Consider the following 19,210-nt stretch of genomic DNA (forward strand, 5'->3'; position numbering starts at 1 on the left):
GCAATTCGGACTGTTTATTGTAACGTTACAAATTCATCACTGCCTGTATCGACGATCGGTAATATAATAAATCACGTGTTACGGTTATAATGAAATTTTTTATAAATCACCTCGGTCGGTACACTGATCGGAATATCTAAAAATCATTTCTTTTTTAAATTATTTTTGTACAAATCTCAACTGCTTGGAAAACATTGACGGCATTTTATAATGAGAAATCGATTTAAAAATATTCATTTCTACCGCAGCAAGGACGGTCAAAATCGAAGTTAAGAAAAATCTTTCACTTTTTCGATCAGTAAATGCGATCTATAATCTAGCAAAAATTGTTCAGTTTCAATTTGAGCGTTTCATCCTTTTTCTCTACTTTAAAGTGAACAAATTCATGACACAATTCGTATATATATAACGTATACGACGAATATATTGCAAGTAGAAATGAAAGAAAAAAAATTGCACCGTAATTATATACGATATGAACCTGTGCTGTTGCATTCGCAGACACTGGCATTAGACTTTCTTCGACTTCCTCGACATATTTATACCAATGTAACATGTGAAATATCGTTATTTAACGTAAGAGCGGATATGCGAAGCCTGCAATAATCCAGTTAGCGAAATCCATATAACGAGGGGGTTTTCGTACATCGTAAATGACATGTGAACGTTGCGCAAGAGGCGGGGAATGAAAATAACTAATCCGCACTTTGCACGTTTGATAACGTTACGTATGAACAGAAATTTATTTACAACAAAGAGTACCTACGTACACATGCATACGTGTGCAGGATCGACGAGGAAGATTTTCACGCTGAATGATCCACCGCTTGCTGCGTGATCACTGTCTTTAAACTCGTTATATGCATAAGAAGCGAGAGGTGGGGAGAAACGGTAGATAGATAGAAAACCCCCGAGCATTGTATTATACGTACCTGTGAATTTTTCGAAAATTTCGAAATTGTTCTGTTACGTACCTGTGAAAGGGACTTTCTATAACGACGAGCTAAAAATTCATCGCTCAATTTTGCAAACTTGTCAAAGCATACTTTCATCATATCCTCTACGCTCGGGTTTTTAAATATTTTATTAACGTCGTGTACGAAAAAAAAAACCTATCGTCAAAACAAAAAGAAACATTGCAAAGGAACCGTAAGAAAAAAAAAAGAAAAACAACGTATAGATGATAAAAGTTATTTACGAGATTAAAAGATTCCTTCTGAAGTCAATCGATATGACTTGAACAGAACAAAATGAGCGACAAAAATAAAAATTCTTAACTCCGGTAAAAGATTTGTAAATCCTACAATTTTGTTTGATGAGAATTTTACTTTATATTATTGAAAAATTAAGAATTGCGGTGGTAGGCCAATTTTTTCCCTTTACGCTAAAAAAAACTTGCCGCTTATTCGATTCTTATTGAATTTCTTTTTTCCGCCCCGATGAATAAATTTATGCGCATTCGAATTGTAAAGAAAATTCATTCGCAAATAAAAAATAAACATGATAATATGCGATATTTCTGTAAATAATTTAAGAATAACCGAAATTTCTGTAAAGTATTCAGATTTGCTGTACAATTTTTCAAATTCGTTCTTACATTTTTATACCTACTAATTTTCTATACTTGAAACATTGATTGAACATCAAATTCCGGAAGCTTGTGTCTCACTCTCCAAATTTTTATTTTCTCAGGTTAAAAATGGTGACTGAAACAAAAAAAAAAAAGAAAGAAACGTACATTGTGAGTTACATTTTTTTAACCAATACGAATATCATGACTTGTAAAATTCGTTCTGAAAATCGCCATTAAAAAAAACCTGCAGCAATGCGCAAAATTTGAAAATATGTTTCACGTTTATTTACACCCTTTTTCCAATATTTTTCTTATTCTTCACAGCTCCGAATCGATGAATACAGCGACTGAAAGTGAAAAAAAGAAAGAAAAAAAGTTCGCAATTCCTTTCAAACGCAACAATTTCACTTTCTCTGCGATCAGGAAGATTTTTCGAAGGTGAATCTCGCTAATGCTAATATAAAACTCGTGTAACAATTTCGATTATATTAACGTATACATTTGTAAATGCATAATTAATTGTTTAATCAAATGCGAAACGGAAATTACAAAAAAAAAAATAAAATCAAGATAAGAAAAGAATAACACAAGTGTTGAAAAAATTAGTTCTTAAATGAAGTTAGATTTTAAAACAAAATGAACAAGGATTCTACGCAGCTCGCAATCATTTCATCCAACATCCAATCATTCGTTAATTTTTTCGCATCGAAAAGTATGATCATTTTTTGTGCGATAAGCCGCGTGTATGACAAACGATTATTGGTTAGAAAGCCGCATGTATTTTCGGTAGATAATATTTACCGGATGGTTCAAAACCATGCCAATTATGATGCGAGAAAGCGCGATCGAGTTCACGTTTGGTAAAGTCAAAACATGAAGTATTGAACTGAACTGATAGAAATGAAGCCGAGAAGATGATCATGAGCCGGATTATCGAGGCTCCCTTGAAATTTCTGTCTAATTACTTGTTTTATTCTCATTATACACGCGTACTTGAATTTTTTCTCCCAGCTCGTCAAAGCCGAAGATTCATTTGTTGATACGAACTTTCGCATGTGCAGTGAATAATTGTTTTTTCTTTTGCCGTTAATATTCACAGTCACAAAAAAGAGTTATTAGTTTTAGTTTAGGATTATAAAGGTGTATTTTAGTATCTCGCATCTCAAATTTGAAGACGGGTCTTTCAATCGATGAATTTCTCTTCTCATCAATCATCTCTGCGAACTATTGCTCGAAGAACCTAAATAGAAAAAGTATCAGAGAAAGGGCAATAGAAAAATTAGAATCACTGCGCCTAAAATAGAACCCAAAAGCTACGGTATAAAAATCTACGACACTGAGTCGCAATCCTCAATGATCCATCGACCGTTGGAACATCTTTGTACAATCGTCACGTACCTATAAAGTACAAATTGTGAATAGTCAATTTCTTTTCGAGAAATAAATCAAATTCTACGATATCGAACAACGGAACTAATTCAGAGGGAAAAGAAGAGTAACTTTTTTTTTCTCTTCGTAATTCGATAACACGTTTCATTCAGATTTCACACAGAGAAATTTTCAAAGTTTTTTGTAATATTTTTAACTCCGGTAATTATTGTTAAGACAACAACTACCGTGTATAAGTGATGGCGATGAAAAATAATATTTAAAAATCTTCTAACGAAATAAATTATCGGTTTTTTCCATCAAGCGTAATCGAAATTTGCATTGTTTACTGAACTGCGAATACCAAAAATTTCTATAAAACGAGGAAAACAAATAAAATAAAAGATAGAAAATTAATGTTTTCAAGTTTAGGGCATAAAAAAAGAAAGAAAAAGGTGCAACAACAATTTGTCTCTTATCACTGTAAAATTACAAAAGAATTTCTACCGTTTGATTCGCAACGTTGAGAGAAAAGTAGCGAAAAAATATCAGTCGCGCAACAAGGATACTTAAAACTAAATTCCAAATGGACGACATCGCTTGTTGAAAAATTTCACTTGCCAAACGACAACGTTGACGATGCGTAAAGAAATTTGAAACGAAAATGGGTATAATTTTATTTTTGCGATCATGAGCCGATTTCGAGGGATGAGAAAGGGTGAAAAGTTGGAAAATGTAAAAATTTGACCGAAGCAAAGAAGCGAAATAAGTAAATTAAGAAAAAAGGACTGCAACGACGACGTTGACGGGTGGGAGAGAGTATATAGAGAGGAGATTGGAGTCGGTTTACTGTCAGTGAGTTTAGTGAGAGTGCCGTGTTATTCGTCAGAAGTTTACCTCCAACCGTCCTGGACACAAGAAAACGCAAGTTAATCGGACAAAAATGCAGGTAGATAATTAAAAGTTAAATTTAACGACAGGAAGTTCGATCTGGTCGAATAAAAAATAATTTCTGAAACGGTGCAGACCTTGGTGACTTGTTTGTTTCGTTTCATAAATCTTTTCGTTTTTGGTCGAATTTTTCAAATTTTATCACCATGAATTTTTTCATTCTTTTCATGTCGTGAACTTTCTACAATTTCGTTTCTTTCTTTTTTTATTTTGTCCTGCTATTTTTCAATCCATGGAAGTCTTTGTGTTTAATGTTTACATTTAATTCGAGTTTAATACAAAGAAAATATAGGAATATTTAAGGATGATAAAGGTGAGGAAAAATTTTCAAGAGTATTACAAATCGTCCCAACGCTGTTTAAGTTCGTTTCTCAACGTTCGAAGATTTGTTACCGCTTGTAGATGATTTCGTTACGCGTCGTTAAATGAAATTTACCAAAAAAAGAAAAAAAAGAAACCCAAAAAAAAAAGTGTCGCGAGATCTCGCAGCGTATTAAAATAAAAATCAACAAAGTGAAAACGTGAAAGAGGCTTCTACAAAAGATTTCGGAACAAGTAGTTTTCGAAATCGGACTATTTCGTTCCGCGGGTTATCTTCTTTTCTTTTCTTTTCCTTTCTTCTCTCATACATTATTTGTTTCACGCAGAGCGAAAGCTATTGTGCGAATTATGCATATATACGATAATGAGTCGGTTTATAATTTCCATTCATGGAATTAAAATCAAAGTGTAGCAAGAATAAGAAGAATAAGATTTGGTAGATGGAGCGAAAAGAATGCCAAGTGAATTATATACACAAGTTGACGAGTGAAAGAGACGCGGTATTTCCATCTTTCTTTTCGCTTCGCGACTTGGAAACTATTCTTTTTACTGACAAATAAAATTTTTTTGGCACCGCTCGGCATAACGCCGGTAATCTGGGTCGCGCATTGCGGCAAGCGCAAGATCAAGGCTCTTATAAATTCGCTCTGTACCTTCCGCACAGCCATCGGGATCCTTTTCTGCTAGATAAAACCTTACACCATCACTTTCGCTGCTCCTTCGCTGCACAGATCGCTGGGAGAAATGTGATCTCGTGATCTCTGCGCCACTTTAAAGAATAAAAAGCTGTTACGGAAAAGGAAGAGGATAAAAAAAAAAAGGTCAATTTCTCTCTTCAAATTTGATCTAATATTTAATTTTATTTATTTATTTTTTCTCAATTTTTTTTTTCAACTCTTTTGTATCTTGGTGAACAAAAAAATTATCCCACTACGAAATTCGTCTTCGATCGGGATAATTGTTATAGAAATTTATCGACATACCTTTTTTTTTTTGTCATTCAATGCAATTTCTTAAACACCAACTGTTACATAATATCGGCGTTTACAATGATGCGCAGTAAAAATTTAAGAAAGAAGGATTATTGAAGAAATGTAGAAAAAATTTTTTCTAATCAATCAGCTTTGAATCTGGAACGCGATGCAAAAACGGAATGGCGACGTCGATGCATTTTTGCAATGTCTCTACAATACGCGGTATAAAACTACACGTAACTTGTCGTGTATATAAAATCCATTCATACGTGTATATATCTATACAGGTGTATGTACTACACATTGTACGTCACCTTTCTCTTACTTCGAAGTAATCGTTCTTTATAATACGATGTTGCTTCTGATAGCTGTTATAAATTGACATATTCAAGGGGAAATTTCTTCCGGTAAAAAACAAACAATGACGATAATAATAAAAATAACAATAATAAGAAACAGTAACGGCATTAACAAGCAATTTGGCGGCAAAGTGAAGTGAAGAATGCTCCAAATTTTTGTACATATGTTTAGGTATATAAAGTTATACAGGAACCGCGGTGCACCTATGATTATACTTTTATAAATTGCAGGACTCGGTTGGGTGCAGATTGTACATGTATTAGACATGTTGCATAGATATTATATGCATGTATATGGATGTAGATCGCCGCGGTTGACATTCGAAATTCGTTACATATACGGACCCTGTAATTACACGTCGCGTCATGCTTGGACATAATTTAAGATACGCCTAAAATGGAACGGAATCGTTGAAAAAAATTGAAGGATCTAATTTTGACAGAAATTAGAGATGGAAAGAATTTTTCATATTTTTCTTTTAATCGATTAAAGGAAAAAGATTTTCTTGTCAGTGCGGTAATTCGAATCGAATTGACTAATCTTTCGTGAAGTCTGCGCCGAGTTGTCAGTTTTTATTTTATATTTGTAGATGATTTTTGATGAAAATTTTTCGACAATTTTAAATCGCGTCTCAGCATCGCGATCAAGCCAACTTTTCGTTGAGAATTTCATTCAGCTGCTGGAATAAAACTATTTCTTAAAATTTTGCAATACATTTTTTGGCGATCCGTTCGACTTTTGCGGTTTTCGAATTTCTTTTATTAAATTTCACTGCAAATAGGAACCACAGTCCGAATCGAAAGTTTGAAGGAAAAGAGAGACAACATTCCTTCCAAGCAATGAAAACGAACGTGAGCAAATTCGAAACAGACATAAGCTAAAATGATATCAACAATTTGAGAAAAAGTTTTACAATCAGAACTTCGAAAGTGATCGAACTATGGTATTTTTAATACGATAATAATATTTTTCATCTTATTTTGTTCGTCATACAAATTATCTACAGAAAACCTTCACCAAACTTCTGACGATTGAACCTTTTCCCAAATGCTTGTAATATAATTTTTACCATACAGTAGGAATGATGTGATTTAATTCATCTATCAACGCCACAAATGGCGCAAATATTAAACCGCTCAAGTTGTTTTTTTTCTTTTTTTTTTTATAACAGATTTTTTGTTTCTCTCTTCGCCCAACGCGAAAAGAACAATATTCGTAATATGATTCGACTCGTCTCCGCAGCGACGATCAGCGATGATAAACTTTCTCCGCAGAATCGCTCGACTTAACTCCGTATAGCGATCATTTTTATGTATAACACATAACCGTATGCACAGAGAAACATATGCATATACACAATGTATATGTATGTACATAAGTACCGAAGTCATCGCTGCACTTGACTGACCGCAAACCTTGGCGAAGCTATTTTCTACGTGCATATAGTGGCGGATGAACACATGAACGCATGAACACACGAACACGCGATGCGAGGCACATGTCACCCGCAGAAGGAACCGCTCCCGGTAACCGGATGCGTTTAATTTTGCGACAAGTATGAATTTTTTCACCACCGCATCATGGAAAGTATTCGTTAAAATTCTTTCTGCATTTCGCTTTCCTTCGTTATAATCGCGAATTCACGCGATCCGTACTGACTGCGCGATTGTTCGATTTTTTAGGTCAGAATATTTATTATCCGAATCCAGTTGTTGTTTGTATTAATGGGTATGTACACCTGTATACGGTTAGAAGATAGAAAAAACGACTGGAAGAATATTAAAGGAATATTAGAAAATGTGAAAAAAAAAGAAAAAAAAAAATAGAAAAAACGTCATGGCACTCTGAATCTTGCGTGAAAATGTTTTATCTTGAAAACGGTACGTTCTTGTTTTTCTTGTTTCGTAAAAATTAATTTGCGCATTTTTGAGATGGGTTTAAATTGGGTAAATAATGGGTAAAAATTCATAATAACGGTAACGACGAGTGATGTGAATTTTTTTTTTCTCTTTTTAGGCTTTGATCAGGGGCCTTACTAACATTGGAAAAATTCTGAAAGAAATTAAAATATGTCACGGTAAAGCGATTGCTGTGAGTTGGCGCGGAATGACCCGTATACTTTGAACGAATACGCGTAAACGGCAAACGTTTGTCTTTGAACTAAATTTCAATCGATCATTGCAGGACAAGGCTGCACTTCGTGCTGCATGCCGTGAATAAAGCGCGAATTTATTGTTATTATAATATTATGTATGTAAGCGATTGTGAATAGCAAGTGGATGATAAAAAAAAGCCTGCGTGTCAGAAACGGTTATAATTGTATCGATTTTTATATGTTACATCGATGTCTACGTCTTCCAAAAATCATTTCGCATAATAAGAATTTTCTTTATTCAAGTAACGAAAGAAAAAAAAAATTTCTCACATACTGCAGTTACAGAGAGAGCAAAAAATTAATAAAAAATTCGCGACACGTCATTTGAGTATTTAATCGGTTATATATAATTCGTTCGCTCATTTTATATTTCATACAAATTTAATAGCGAATTTAATTTAAATTTCGTAAGATAGATTTTTTTTCTCTTATTTTTTATATCCTGTTTTTCTCAGCCAGATTTTTTCACTCATAAAATACCGGCCTTATTTGCATCTTATTTGAATAAATTTCTACCCGATTACGTGATTTCTCCATCGGACTATAGATTTTCCAGCCACATGGGAAAAAACTTTTTACGTCATGCAGATTATACCCGTCTATAGATAAATGAAAATAAGAGATAAGGATTAAAAAAATCTGCATACGTATCGAACAACTTTCACAACGATATACGCGATGTTAAATAAATATATATATACACAAATATATATATATATATATATATATATATATAACCATATAATACTTAAACAGAATTCAACGAAGATGAAACATTGAACTTTCGATTTATGTGACGTGAGCAGGATATTGTTTTTGTTCTTTAGTAGGAAAAGAAAAAACTGTGCCAAATATATATATATAATGTGCCGGTACTTTATGGACGAAAATTATTGTTCTGAATTTAAGAACCGAATTTCTGTAGGGCTAATTCAACGATAAAAAATCGCAACTGGTGAGTCAAACTCCAGCTACTCCCGAAGGGGAAAAAAATATAGAAAGAAGGAGAAAAAAAGATACGTACCAACGCAAAGAATGCCGTTCCAGCTTATAGGATCGGTTGGGTTACGTGTTACGTGTGAGCATCGTTCGGGAGAAATGTGAAAGTGCGAAAGGAACAACTTTCGGTTAAAAATGTCAGAAAACAGCGCGATCGTGTCAATTTATAATGCTAATTCATTTTGTAATTTACCGGCTCTAGAGAGAACCGGCTAAATGAAATTATAACTAATTAATGAAAGTATGCATATACGTGTTTATAATACCTGTATGAACATATATTATACGTATATATATATATGTATATTCGTCAGGCTTTTGTCATCCGGAACGATATTCCTCCTCGTTTTGCATAGAAACATAAATTGTACGTATGAACGTATATCTTTCACTTTTGTTTCTCTGTTTCTGATTCAATAATCTTTTGTCTCGGTAACGAGAAAAACTAAAAAAATAATTTACCGATACGTACAACAAGGGAAGAAAATTTATTCACGCACGCATTCGTATACTATTATTATAAAGTATGAAACAAAAAGAAAATAAGCATCTAGTACAGAATTTCTTTCCACTTCGCGCAATAATCAAAGTGCAGAAAGTGATGAACGGTGTGAGGGAAAAATAAAGAAAAAGAAAAACATCCCCTAGTTGCGAGTAGCTGCTTTCTTCATCTTTACAAAGAAATTACGCCAAGCTGCAACGAGACCGTGAAATACGAATTTGATTGCCGGCATTATGCACGCAACAATGTTTATGATTTTCGAAAATTAGTGTGCAACGTTTAGCCGTTATCAAACCGTAAACCGACCATTTTCGCAGTCCAGATTCTATCTCGTCGTTTAAAGACGTTAAACACCGACAGTTCGCAATATTCAAATGTGATTCAATGATTGCGCGTATAAACTTAATCCCAGAATCCTTATTTCATCTCCTTCATATTGTAAAAAGAAGATCGTTAAAATTTTGTACAAACTTGAAGCAAATTTCGATGCGATCCTTCGGTTATTCAAAGACATTCTTTACCATGTAATAATTTATTCTATAACTATTAGAATGGGATGAAATCGAAGGTCTTTAATCCTTTTGTAACCGTTCTCTTTCATTCGTTTTTTCAATTTTTGAAAGCACAGATACAACGAGTCAGAAAGTAATGTGAAATAAGAAGAATGAAAAGAAAAAAAAAAACCCTACGGAATTGTTAAACTTCAACTCATTCGTGAATCTTAGTTTTGAGCAAAGTTAAATACAAACTTTAATCAAAGAAATCCTTCATTATTTAACATGTATTATACCTTTATTAAATGCAGTAATGAATAATAATTACAGATGAATTCAAAGCTTTTCAATTTTTGTTTCACCGTTCTCTTTCGACCAGTCCAAAAACGAAGAAAGAACCGAGAAACACATAGAAAAAAAAAAAAAAAAACTCTTTAAGATTGTTAAATTTTCAGCAAATTTCATTGTGTAACGATAATCAGAGTGAGAGATGTAATCAGAACTGTCGAATCTCCTCGTCACCGTTCCCTTTCACGAAGTAGAAAGAAGAAGAGAAGAAGAGCCAATAAAAATGAAAGAAGTTTATAAAATTGTTGAATTTCAGTTGCTCGTCGCATTCATCTTGCTGGGATGCTGCGTGGTCGCCCACTCGGTTCCGCTCTCCGACTCTTTGGCGGTGGAAAAAGTGCCGGATTCCGAGGCGAAGAGAAGTTTCACCGAATCTGAGGGCGCGCAATTGTCCGAAAGTAGGATCACGAGGACGAAAAGATCCGGGGGTGGATCGGGGGGATTTTTGGCGGGAATCGGTAGCGCGATTCTCGGCAAGGTTGCCGAGGCTTCGAGCGGCGCCAGCACCGGAAGTAGCGACGGAAGCGGAAAATCGCATCAGTACGAATCCGTCGAATATGGACCGCCGGTGCACGACGTGAGTTAATCGATAATTCTTTTCTTTTAGCAGAGTTAAAAAAAATTTCTTCGAGACAAGAACCGCGATCTTACAATTTTTCAAAACTAACATCTGGTTTCTTTGTTTCTCTCACGTTTTTTTCTCAATTTTAATACGTGAGATTCGAAGGAGATTCGAATAATTTGAAAATATTTCAAAACAATTTTTTACAAACTGATGTTATTTTCTTCTAAGAATTATAAATTTCCCTAAATTAAATGTAACTAAGCTTCTGACAAAATTATAATTATAATAATCATTTGCATTGAAAAAAATTTAAAAAACAAAAAAACAAACGTAAGTGTAAAAAAATCTCCCAAGTAATCTAGAAAATGTAGTAGTTTTGGTGTCATAGCATTTACGTAACGATAATAAAAACGTTTTCAAACGTTGGAAAAGAATCGTGACAATCCAAGATTACGAAATTATACGACAAAATTGTTGAAATTATACAATTGAAATAACAATTTTTGCATAAATTTTGTGAATTGCCTTCAATAAAAATGACGAAAAACTGTATGAGATAAAAAGAGAAATATGAAGAGCTCAAAAAAACAAAAAAGTAACAAGGAGAAAAATATTAGGGACATACAAAATTTCCTCCTCTTAGAAACTTTCATTTACAACCATTTTATGATATACCCAGAAGGCATAACATGTAACGCTGTTATAAGATTATAACAGATTTGGTTATCACGTCAATATAATAAATTATAGCGTATAGAAGTCAAAACACACGGGTACAATTATAAAACCGCTAGTTCGTAGTATACACGCAGGTATGAGTATTTTATTCAAATTCGTTACCCTGCTGAATAAAAATTTGTGTGCTGTACGTGCATGCGCATACATATATATATGTATGTGCGAGTTGGGTTCGGAGAAAGTTGCAGAAAACAATTTAATAAAAAAGGAAAAAAAAAACTGCAGCTCATGACCGGATACATCGTGTTGTTTCGCGAAAAAATTACCTAATCCGTCATCATTCGAGACGTAGATAATTTCTGCAAGTTCCTAATTTCCGCACCCGCTGCTGCACGCAAAACAATGAAAACACGATTTTATCTCATATTGTAACTATAGGAAGAACAATTCCAACGTCAACTATCACGTTACGGTAATTGATATGATATGATAATTCGCGTACGTTGTACGAGGATAAAATTATAGAAAGATCAAAACAAAGAAGGGGCACAATACCGAATTTTCACAGAAGAGAGAAATTAATTTACAGAATTTAAAAATTTACAAAGTCGAAGTATGGATAGGTGAAAAAATAGATAGGTCGGAATATAGAATGCTAAAATGTAGAATCGTCGGAATTTGTCTCGATATTACAGAACGATACATAAATTATGGATTTTACCGTTCAATTTTTTCACACTTTTATATTTTCTCTTTCTGCATTATAAATTTTCTATACTTGTACTTTCTATATTTTGATAATACTACGAATTGGATTTTCCCGTCTTTGTAAATTCGATATTTTGTTCCTTCTATCAATCGGTCATTCTAATTTTTTACCCCCACGACTTGAACCATTAAATGAAAATATTATAATATGCAACAAGTGCGTGAAATCGAATTTGAAACGTGCTTCATACGATATTTCTTGTACATAGCATGCGTAAAAAGATATCATACGAAACACGTTTCAAATTCGATTTTAGGCACTTGTTGTGTATTATGTCGCATTTTACGCACTGTATCGAAAAACACTATTTTGCGCACTAATAACAGTGCGTAAAACCGAATTTTGCGCATACTGTGTGAGAAAAAAAAAAAAATAAAAAAAAATAAATAAAACTATTTCTTCGCAGTACGACGAGAAGAACTTCGACGTATGGTCGTTCAAGAAGGCTATACTGAACACGCTCTTCCAAGCACTGAAGGCGATCGGCGGGGGTGTGATTGCCCTAAAGGGAAAGCTGATCAAGGGGGGCGGAATAGTAGTATCGGCAAAGGGTAACATAATCAGCGCGAAAGGCGAGGCGATAACGTCCCTCGGTCGTCACATAGCCGCAAGTGCAGTTTTGACGCCGCCGAAACCTGTGCAGCATTACCACTACGAACCGCCGGCCCACGTTCCAGTTTCAGGTACTAATTTCAACGTCACGCGCGTATTTTTTATTGCAATCAATAGAGTCGAGTCTTTGTGTGATGAAAAAAACGGGGACGGGGTGAATGTGATTTTTTTTTTATTTTTTATATTCGTTGTACAAATCAGAGAAACCGAAGGTAATCAAGTGGTGAAAATTTTCGACCATTTCTTTTCACGCGGAAAAACAAAAAAATGATATGCGCTGATATTGTGGCGATTATAACAATAATTGTAGTACAGATACGACGGTTGATTAACGAGAGTGACGTTGTTACGTGTTGTTCGATTTTTCGATATGCTGAATTTCATTTTTTCTTATTTATTATTTCTTCCATTGGAAACAAAAGAAAAATATTTTACACAACAATTTTTTTTTTCTCTTCTGCTTTATACGTATACGCTAATGAAATTTTTTCATGCAACGACTCGATTAACGAACAGAAGTGAGCTCCGACAGATGATTGCATGTTAAAAAAATCTTCTAGCGGTCCACGATTTTAATTGAGACGAAACCAAAGGGATGGACAAGTTTTTACTGGGATATGTTAGTTCAATACAGAGTTAAAATCCGTGGGGTATGAAAAGATTTTTAAGGATTTATCAGGTTCACGGTACAGTGAAGATAATGTATGCAAGCTAAAGAATCGCAAAGTAAAGACTGAACAATTAAGTTGAAATGTGTAGGGGAAAAATAAAAATTTGACCACATCGATATGAATAAACAAAAGAAAACAAAAAAGAAACGAATCGACGGTTTCGAGTATAGATTTCATTTTATCGTTCGATATCTTTTTTTTAATAAACGAATCGTTCCATTTATTCAATTTCTATAAATCATAGCTCATTTTGTTTGGAAAGGGATTATCCGCAAGTCGTCGCCTCAACTTCAATATTTATGCAGATCTTTGATAATTGACCGAAATAATGACTTATCTAAAATTGACAGAGATCGCATACAATGAATTTTAAACGATTTCTTCAAAATATATTAATTTCCTCAAAAATCTATCTTCGGTAAAACGTGTTGAACTTATTTATAAACAAAATGAGTTATTATCACGACAATGTAACCCGTCTCATATCCTTAATTACTGAACTATTTCGATCTGAATTCATGGTTTCCAACAGCTTCACTACTGTACCAAGAGAATCGCTTTTAATATCAGATGTCAGGTCAGTTATCGAGTCTAAGCTTCTGTTTCTTCATTTTTCCGTTTCGAAACTTCTTGATTTCACCTAATTTTACTTTACACCTGATACACGATCCCTAATTCCCAAAAAGTCTGACCTGCGTCTCGAGTTCCAACCTTGAAAGCTTAGTCATTTGGTCACTTTACAACTTCGACGCTCTCCAACCATCCGCAAAAATACATCAATTTGTCCACGAATCATGACTAATCTTGAGACTTTCCCACAGGCCATGATTCCTACGCTGGTCCACCGCCCAGCGCGTATGGTCACCATGGAGGATACGCGGCTCACGCATCACCGGACAGCAGCTACGGTCACACGGCGTACGCATCGCCGTCGGACGGTTAGTATAGCTTTTCTAAATCCCGTCCAACCGTGACAAAAAGCACGAAAAGAAGGAAAAACGCAACGGCGATTGTAATATATTATAAAACACTGGCAACGATGCATGTCGAAACCTTTTGTCCAAGATGTGATGCCAAAAATTAGCAGTTGTGGAGTATCGTAGAACGATTTTCGCGGTGATCATGGAAATCAAGTTACCAAATAGTGTAGCAATGTTGGATTGACGACAAATTGTTGTCTACGAAAATCCCGCGCCTGAATAATCTTACACGTAACAAGTGACAGACCTCAATTATCTCTTCATATATTTTTCTGTCCTTTCTTTATTCATAACGTCCATGTTGATCTCAAGAATGTACGGAATGTACAGTCACATTTTTACATTTAACTTATACAGTTGAATGCAACTGGAACAGCTTCAGCGACGTTATTTAAAGCTCTGTTTCATCACTTTTACAATTCAACACTTTTTCAACCTGACCGTACAGCCCGTAAATCCTTAATTGGAAATAAGAATTTTAGTAGAAGCGTCTTAGAAACGATCGATCGGTTAGGAGAGCCGCGCGAATGGTGAAAGGCTTGAAAAAATGCCTGAACCGCAGCAGCTCTCGATAAGTTTGCGTGCATTCGATCTCCTCCCCCTCGTACCGTGATTGAATTAGAAAACCGGTTGCGTACGCAAACACACACAAATACGACAGTTTGAAAAATCGAGTAACGAATAGGAGACTTTCTTTGCGGTGTTCACTTGAACCTAGACAAAGGAGAGTTTTAGTCCGCGATAATTAAAGCAGCGGAGAAAATGTACCCAAAGGTGTCGTTGGAGCTTCAAACCATTGGAGAGACCGTCAAACGATCGGTAAATGATTTCGCGATTTAACAATTAAACACCGAGAATTCGGTGTTCGAAGAGCCCGTGAGAAGATCGCGCAGGTATGGAGAAAGCGAGAGCCCAAGTGGAGAAGCATCATCTGTGAGATTGGGAGAGGCGAGGAAAGGGAAACTCGGTTGCTCGAAATCGGTTCGCACAAATTACCGGATGTCAAACATCGCGGCGACCTTTCCCCGCGGGAATGGTATTTCATTTGGTGATGCACAGTGTATGCACGAAGTTGAATTGACCGCAGCCGGCACCCGTGAATGGAAAAGTTGTTCCGTCCGGACCAGGATGTGAAAACGATCGTAGAACGTCGAAACCCGCAACATCTCGAAACGACTTTCTAGTGTGTCGTTACAGCCACTTGAATATCATCGCGGTTTTTTTTTTTTGGGACGGACCGGTGAACTCGACCTTTAAAAATTTCAAGAGTACCGATACTTTAACTTTGACCATGTATTCATATCGGTAACTATCGGTTCATTTTAATTTGTCTTTCGACTTGTGTTTCCGAAGAACGCGACGGTGGTGCTCCAATCGGCCATAATTTGCCAGTGTAAACTGAGACGCAACAATTATTGCGGTCAATTCGAAAATTTAACATCAGATAGCGTTAGATCCATACCGAATTACAGTCTATGTAAAAGTTCGAACTGCGTTTTTGGTAACAGTGACGGTACGTTAGTTACGCCTAGACGATATTTAGACGTCTCAATGTCAGGCTTGTTTCGTCAGTTTTCACTGACAAACGGCATAAAAGCAGGTCGTACGCGTCAAGCTGCCCAAGATGATGTTTCTGCAATTAAGTCGCAAAGTGGGTACACACTGGAATTATCGTAAACAGCTGTACGAAATGAAAAAGAAACAGAACCGTGTCGTTTCTAATGGGCTTCCGACCGGCGAGAGAACCTTCATATTCTTCTTTTTCCGCCTGTCATACGCGAAGCTGCACAATAAACGAAGCGTTTAATTCGACACAGCGATATCTTTCGTATGTCAAGGTTGCGCACTTCACGCCTGCAGGTTTGCATCCGCAGTAGGTCAGGTGTTGAAAACGAGTGAATGAAATATTCTATCGCACCCGGTGTCGACACGTGATCAATTAATGGATCGGGTATGCGTGTACTTCACAAGTGAATCGAATTCCTCTAGCTCTCTCACGTGGTAGATATCATCGAGGTACCAAGGATGTCGATTGTCGAAGCGAGGTGAACGATAGCCACGCGATGAGACGTCTTGCAGGCATGTGTAATACCCAAGGTATAACGGCAATAGGTACCAAATGCGATAACTCATCCCTGTCATAAAGAATCTCCAATTAACACTAATACCTGATTGTAAGTTGGATGAAATAAAATGAAGGAACTAATTATCGGCTCACAAATCACACGAACATCGTACAAAACACTGCGTTCATCGTCCATCGCCTTAGGAACTGACCCGAATAGACCGCGAAGACCTTAAAACAATCTCTCGGAGGGTTTTAAAATTAATTTGACGATGATGAGGATGAATAATCCGACATAGCTTAACACCCGTGGATGACGGAACTGACAGACCGACGTTTACAGACGCAGATAATCCGGGACTGGTGATAGTAAAACCTGCCGAAGACCCAGGAGTACTGCCGGCTAGCGATCAGGACGAGGAAAGTTCACCGTATCCGGTCTACAAACCGGAATCCGAGCACCATCATCATCATCACGAAGTCGAGCTAATCACCCCGAGACATCCGCCGCTTTCGGCACTGTCGGAGAGCTTCGGGGGCAACCAAAAGGACTCTGGATCAGGAAGCGGGATCGATAACCTGATCAGCCAGATATCCTCCGCCTCGAGCTCGAGCTCGCAATCGAATAAGCATCGTGAGGAACACCGTGAGGAACACCATGAGGAGGAGTCTGACCACCACCACCATCGCCACAACCAAGAAGATGAACACGCCGATCCACCGAAGCTGGACTTCTCGTCCTTGGCACTGCCGGCTCAGTTCGGTCGTCCACACTTTGGGAAAAGTCCTTTTGACTTTGGGATGGCGCCATTTGGGGCGGGTCACGAGGGTCTGGATGACGGCTTCGTGATGATGATGTTCCCGAAGCCGGTGGTCGAGGTTCCCGTCCTCCACTCGCACGGTCCCAGGAGTTATTTACCACCATCGAAGAACTACATTCATGAGGAATTCGGGAGCCTTCGTGGTGGTCCGCTTAATTACGGACCCCTGACGAAGAGATCCGGGGTCGGAATGGCGTCGAAAATTGGGGAGATAAGAATCGTTCCGTCGATCGGTTACATGTTGAAAGGCTCACGGGCTTTTAGGGGGTAGAGAAATTCGGGGTTGCCAGGAAAGACGACGGTTCCTGTAGGTCATGTTTTCACCATGGGATGAATGAGAAAGACGAGATTGCGAATAATTTTCGCATATCGTTCGTTTGGTTTGTCAAGTCTGTGGCTTGATAAGCGTCGTGTCTGCATGGTCGAATGGATCGAACGTGAAATACAGATACGTACAGTGGACAAAAAAAAAAAAAACACGACGGACTTGAAACGTGAATAAAATCCGAACGCGTGGACCGATTTCTGAAAACTTTATTTTACTTGAAACTAGAAGAATGAATCTTCCGTATCGTGTTTGATAATCTTCATTTGTTGCCGAGGTACACGCGCTTGAATATCGGGTTTTGAAAATGTCGCTGCGGGAGACTGAAAAAAAATAATGTTAAACCTAACGTCGATCTTAAATTATGACTCAAGGACTAATTTATTTTGATACGATTGATTACACTGTGCTTTTCACACATTTCGTTGATTTTTAATATTTCAAAATTTTCTAACAATTTATATGATCAACGGAAGAAAGCAAACGGGGAGCGGAATTAAGTGATACGGTATAATGTGTCCATCATTCACGGTCACTACCGCCAGAAATGAAGTTGAAGTTAGTAACGTTATGGGAACGAAACGTTGGGGACAAAAATTACTATTTTCTTAATTTTACAATGATTTTGAAGGAACTAAGATTTCGAAATATGAATGCTACGTTAACGTTACTAACTTCAATATGATTGCCAGAACTATCTTTCGCCAGGATGCAATGCAGGTCATGTGACTTCAGGATCAGTGAAAAATTCTCTCCCACCACTGAAAATGTGATGCTCTACGTATTTCGCCGATATCAAAAAAGTCAGCCGTAACGCGATCTCGAAAAATCTGACATGTTCGTTATACATGCCTGGTGTGGTTGGCGGTTTGTCGCGGTCTGAATCAATCTTGGTCAAGTTCTCGACATCACTTACAGCCAACTTTTTGACAGTGTACTTTCCTGATAATGCCTCCCGAAAACAGAATTATAACTTCGAAGCACGCGGTTTGATTCTAATTTCATAAGAAATGTTTCACGTCATGTGATTAAAATCTCGGAGCATTTCTAAAATGCCAGAATTATTCTTCGAATCACAATATCACAAGGAAATTGAATTCAACATTCTTTAATATTAATTTTTGTCAATCTCCCAGCAACCTTTTCAAAATCCATCTCTCAAGAGCGCGTGTCTCAACAACAAATACAAATTTTCCTGGTTTTCACACGCAAAATGAAAGATTCGGTCTTCTAATTTCGAGAAAAAAAAAAGTTTTCAAAATTCGGTCAACAGGTTTTTTATGACTTTATTCACGTTTCAAATCGATTCCGTTTTTTTTTTTTTATATATTTTTTTAGGCCACCCTCTATATCCTCTTCTTCATAAGCAGGTGTAACAGAACGCAATTCAAAAACCTATCGGTCGTAGGCGATCGTAATTGTTAGTTCTAAAGAACCCAGATACAAGTTGCGACTGAATTTACATGAATGAGGCCTCAGGTAATGGAAAAAATATTTTTTTCTCTTAAACGGAAATAATTTTCAAAGGAAGTTCGTCTGAAGCGACTCTCGAGCCCCGCTTTGAGAACTTTGATTTTATAATTCCACGTCTGCAGGTTCTGTTCGTTTTTTGCCTAGACTGTACGCCCGTTACACAAATCCTTAATCAGATTAGAATTCTGCTGCCGTTAGAGATAAGC

At 36.5% G+C, this 19,210-nt stretch overlaps 1 protein-coding gene across 2 annotated transcripts; it reads left to right on the forward strand.

Annotated features, from left to right (window-relative positions):
- Positions 1-3,069: 3,069 nt before the first annotated feature.
- LOC107221579 lies at positions 3,070-17,748 on the forward strand. 2 transcript variants are annotated; one of them, XM_046737218.1, is made up of 5 exons: positions 3,070-3,890; positions 10,305-10,622; positions 12,464-12,740; positions 14,162-14,278; positions 16,729-17,748. In XM_046737218.1, the coding sequence occupies exons 1-5, from the start codon at positions 3,885-3,887 to the stop codon at positions 17,475-17,477; spliced, it is 1,467 nt and encodes a 488-aa protein (XP_046593174.1). In that variant the 5' UTR covers positions 3,070-3,884; the 3' UTR covers positions 17,478-17,748. The 2 variants fall into 2 exon arrangements, with proteins under 2 accessions (XP_046593174.1, XP_046593173.1); XM_046737217.1 differs by having other exon boundaries at positions 3,072-3,890; positions 10,302-10,622.
- The last annotated feature ends 1,462 nt before the right edge of the window (positions 17,749-19,210 follow it).

The sequence above is a fragment of the Neodiprion lecontei genome, chromosome 4 (genome assembly GCF_021901455.1).
Source record: "Neodiprion lecontei isolate iyNeoLeco1 chromosome 4, iyNeoLeco1.1, whole genome shotgun sequence".
In the NCBI taxonomy this organism is placed as follows: Eukaryota; Metazoa; Arthropoda; class Insecta; order Hymenoptera; family Diprionidae; genus Neodiprion; species Neodiprion lecontei.

Bases quoted from the DNA above. Each gene is read 5' to 3' on its own strand.
- LOC107221579 (XM_046737217.1), top strand. The intron at 10,623-12,463 runs GTGAGTTAATCG...ATTTCTTCGCAG, and splicing joins ATGGACCGCCGGTGCACGAC to TACGACGAGAAGAACTTCGA. The intron at 14,279-16,728 runs GTTAGTATAGCT...CGACGTTTACAG, and splicing joins GTACGCATCGCCGTCGGACG to ACGCAGATAATCCGGGACTG.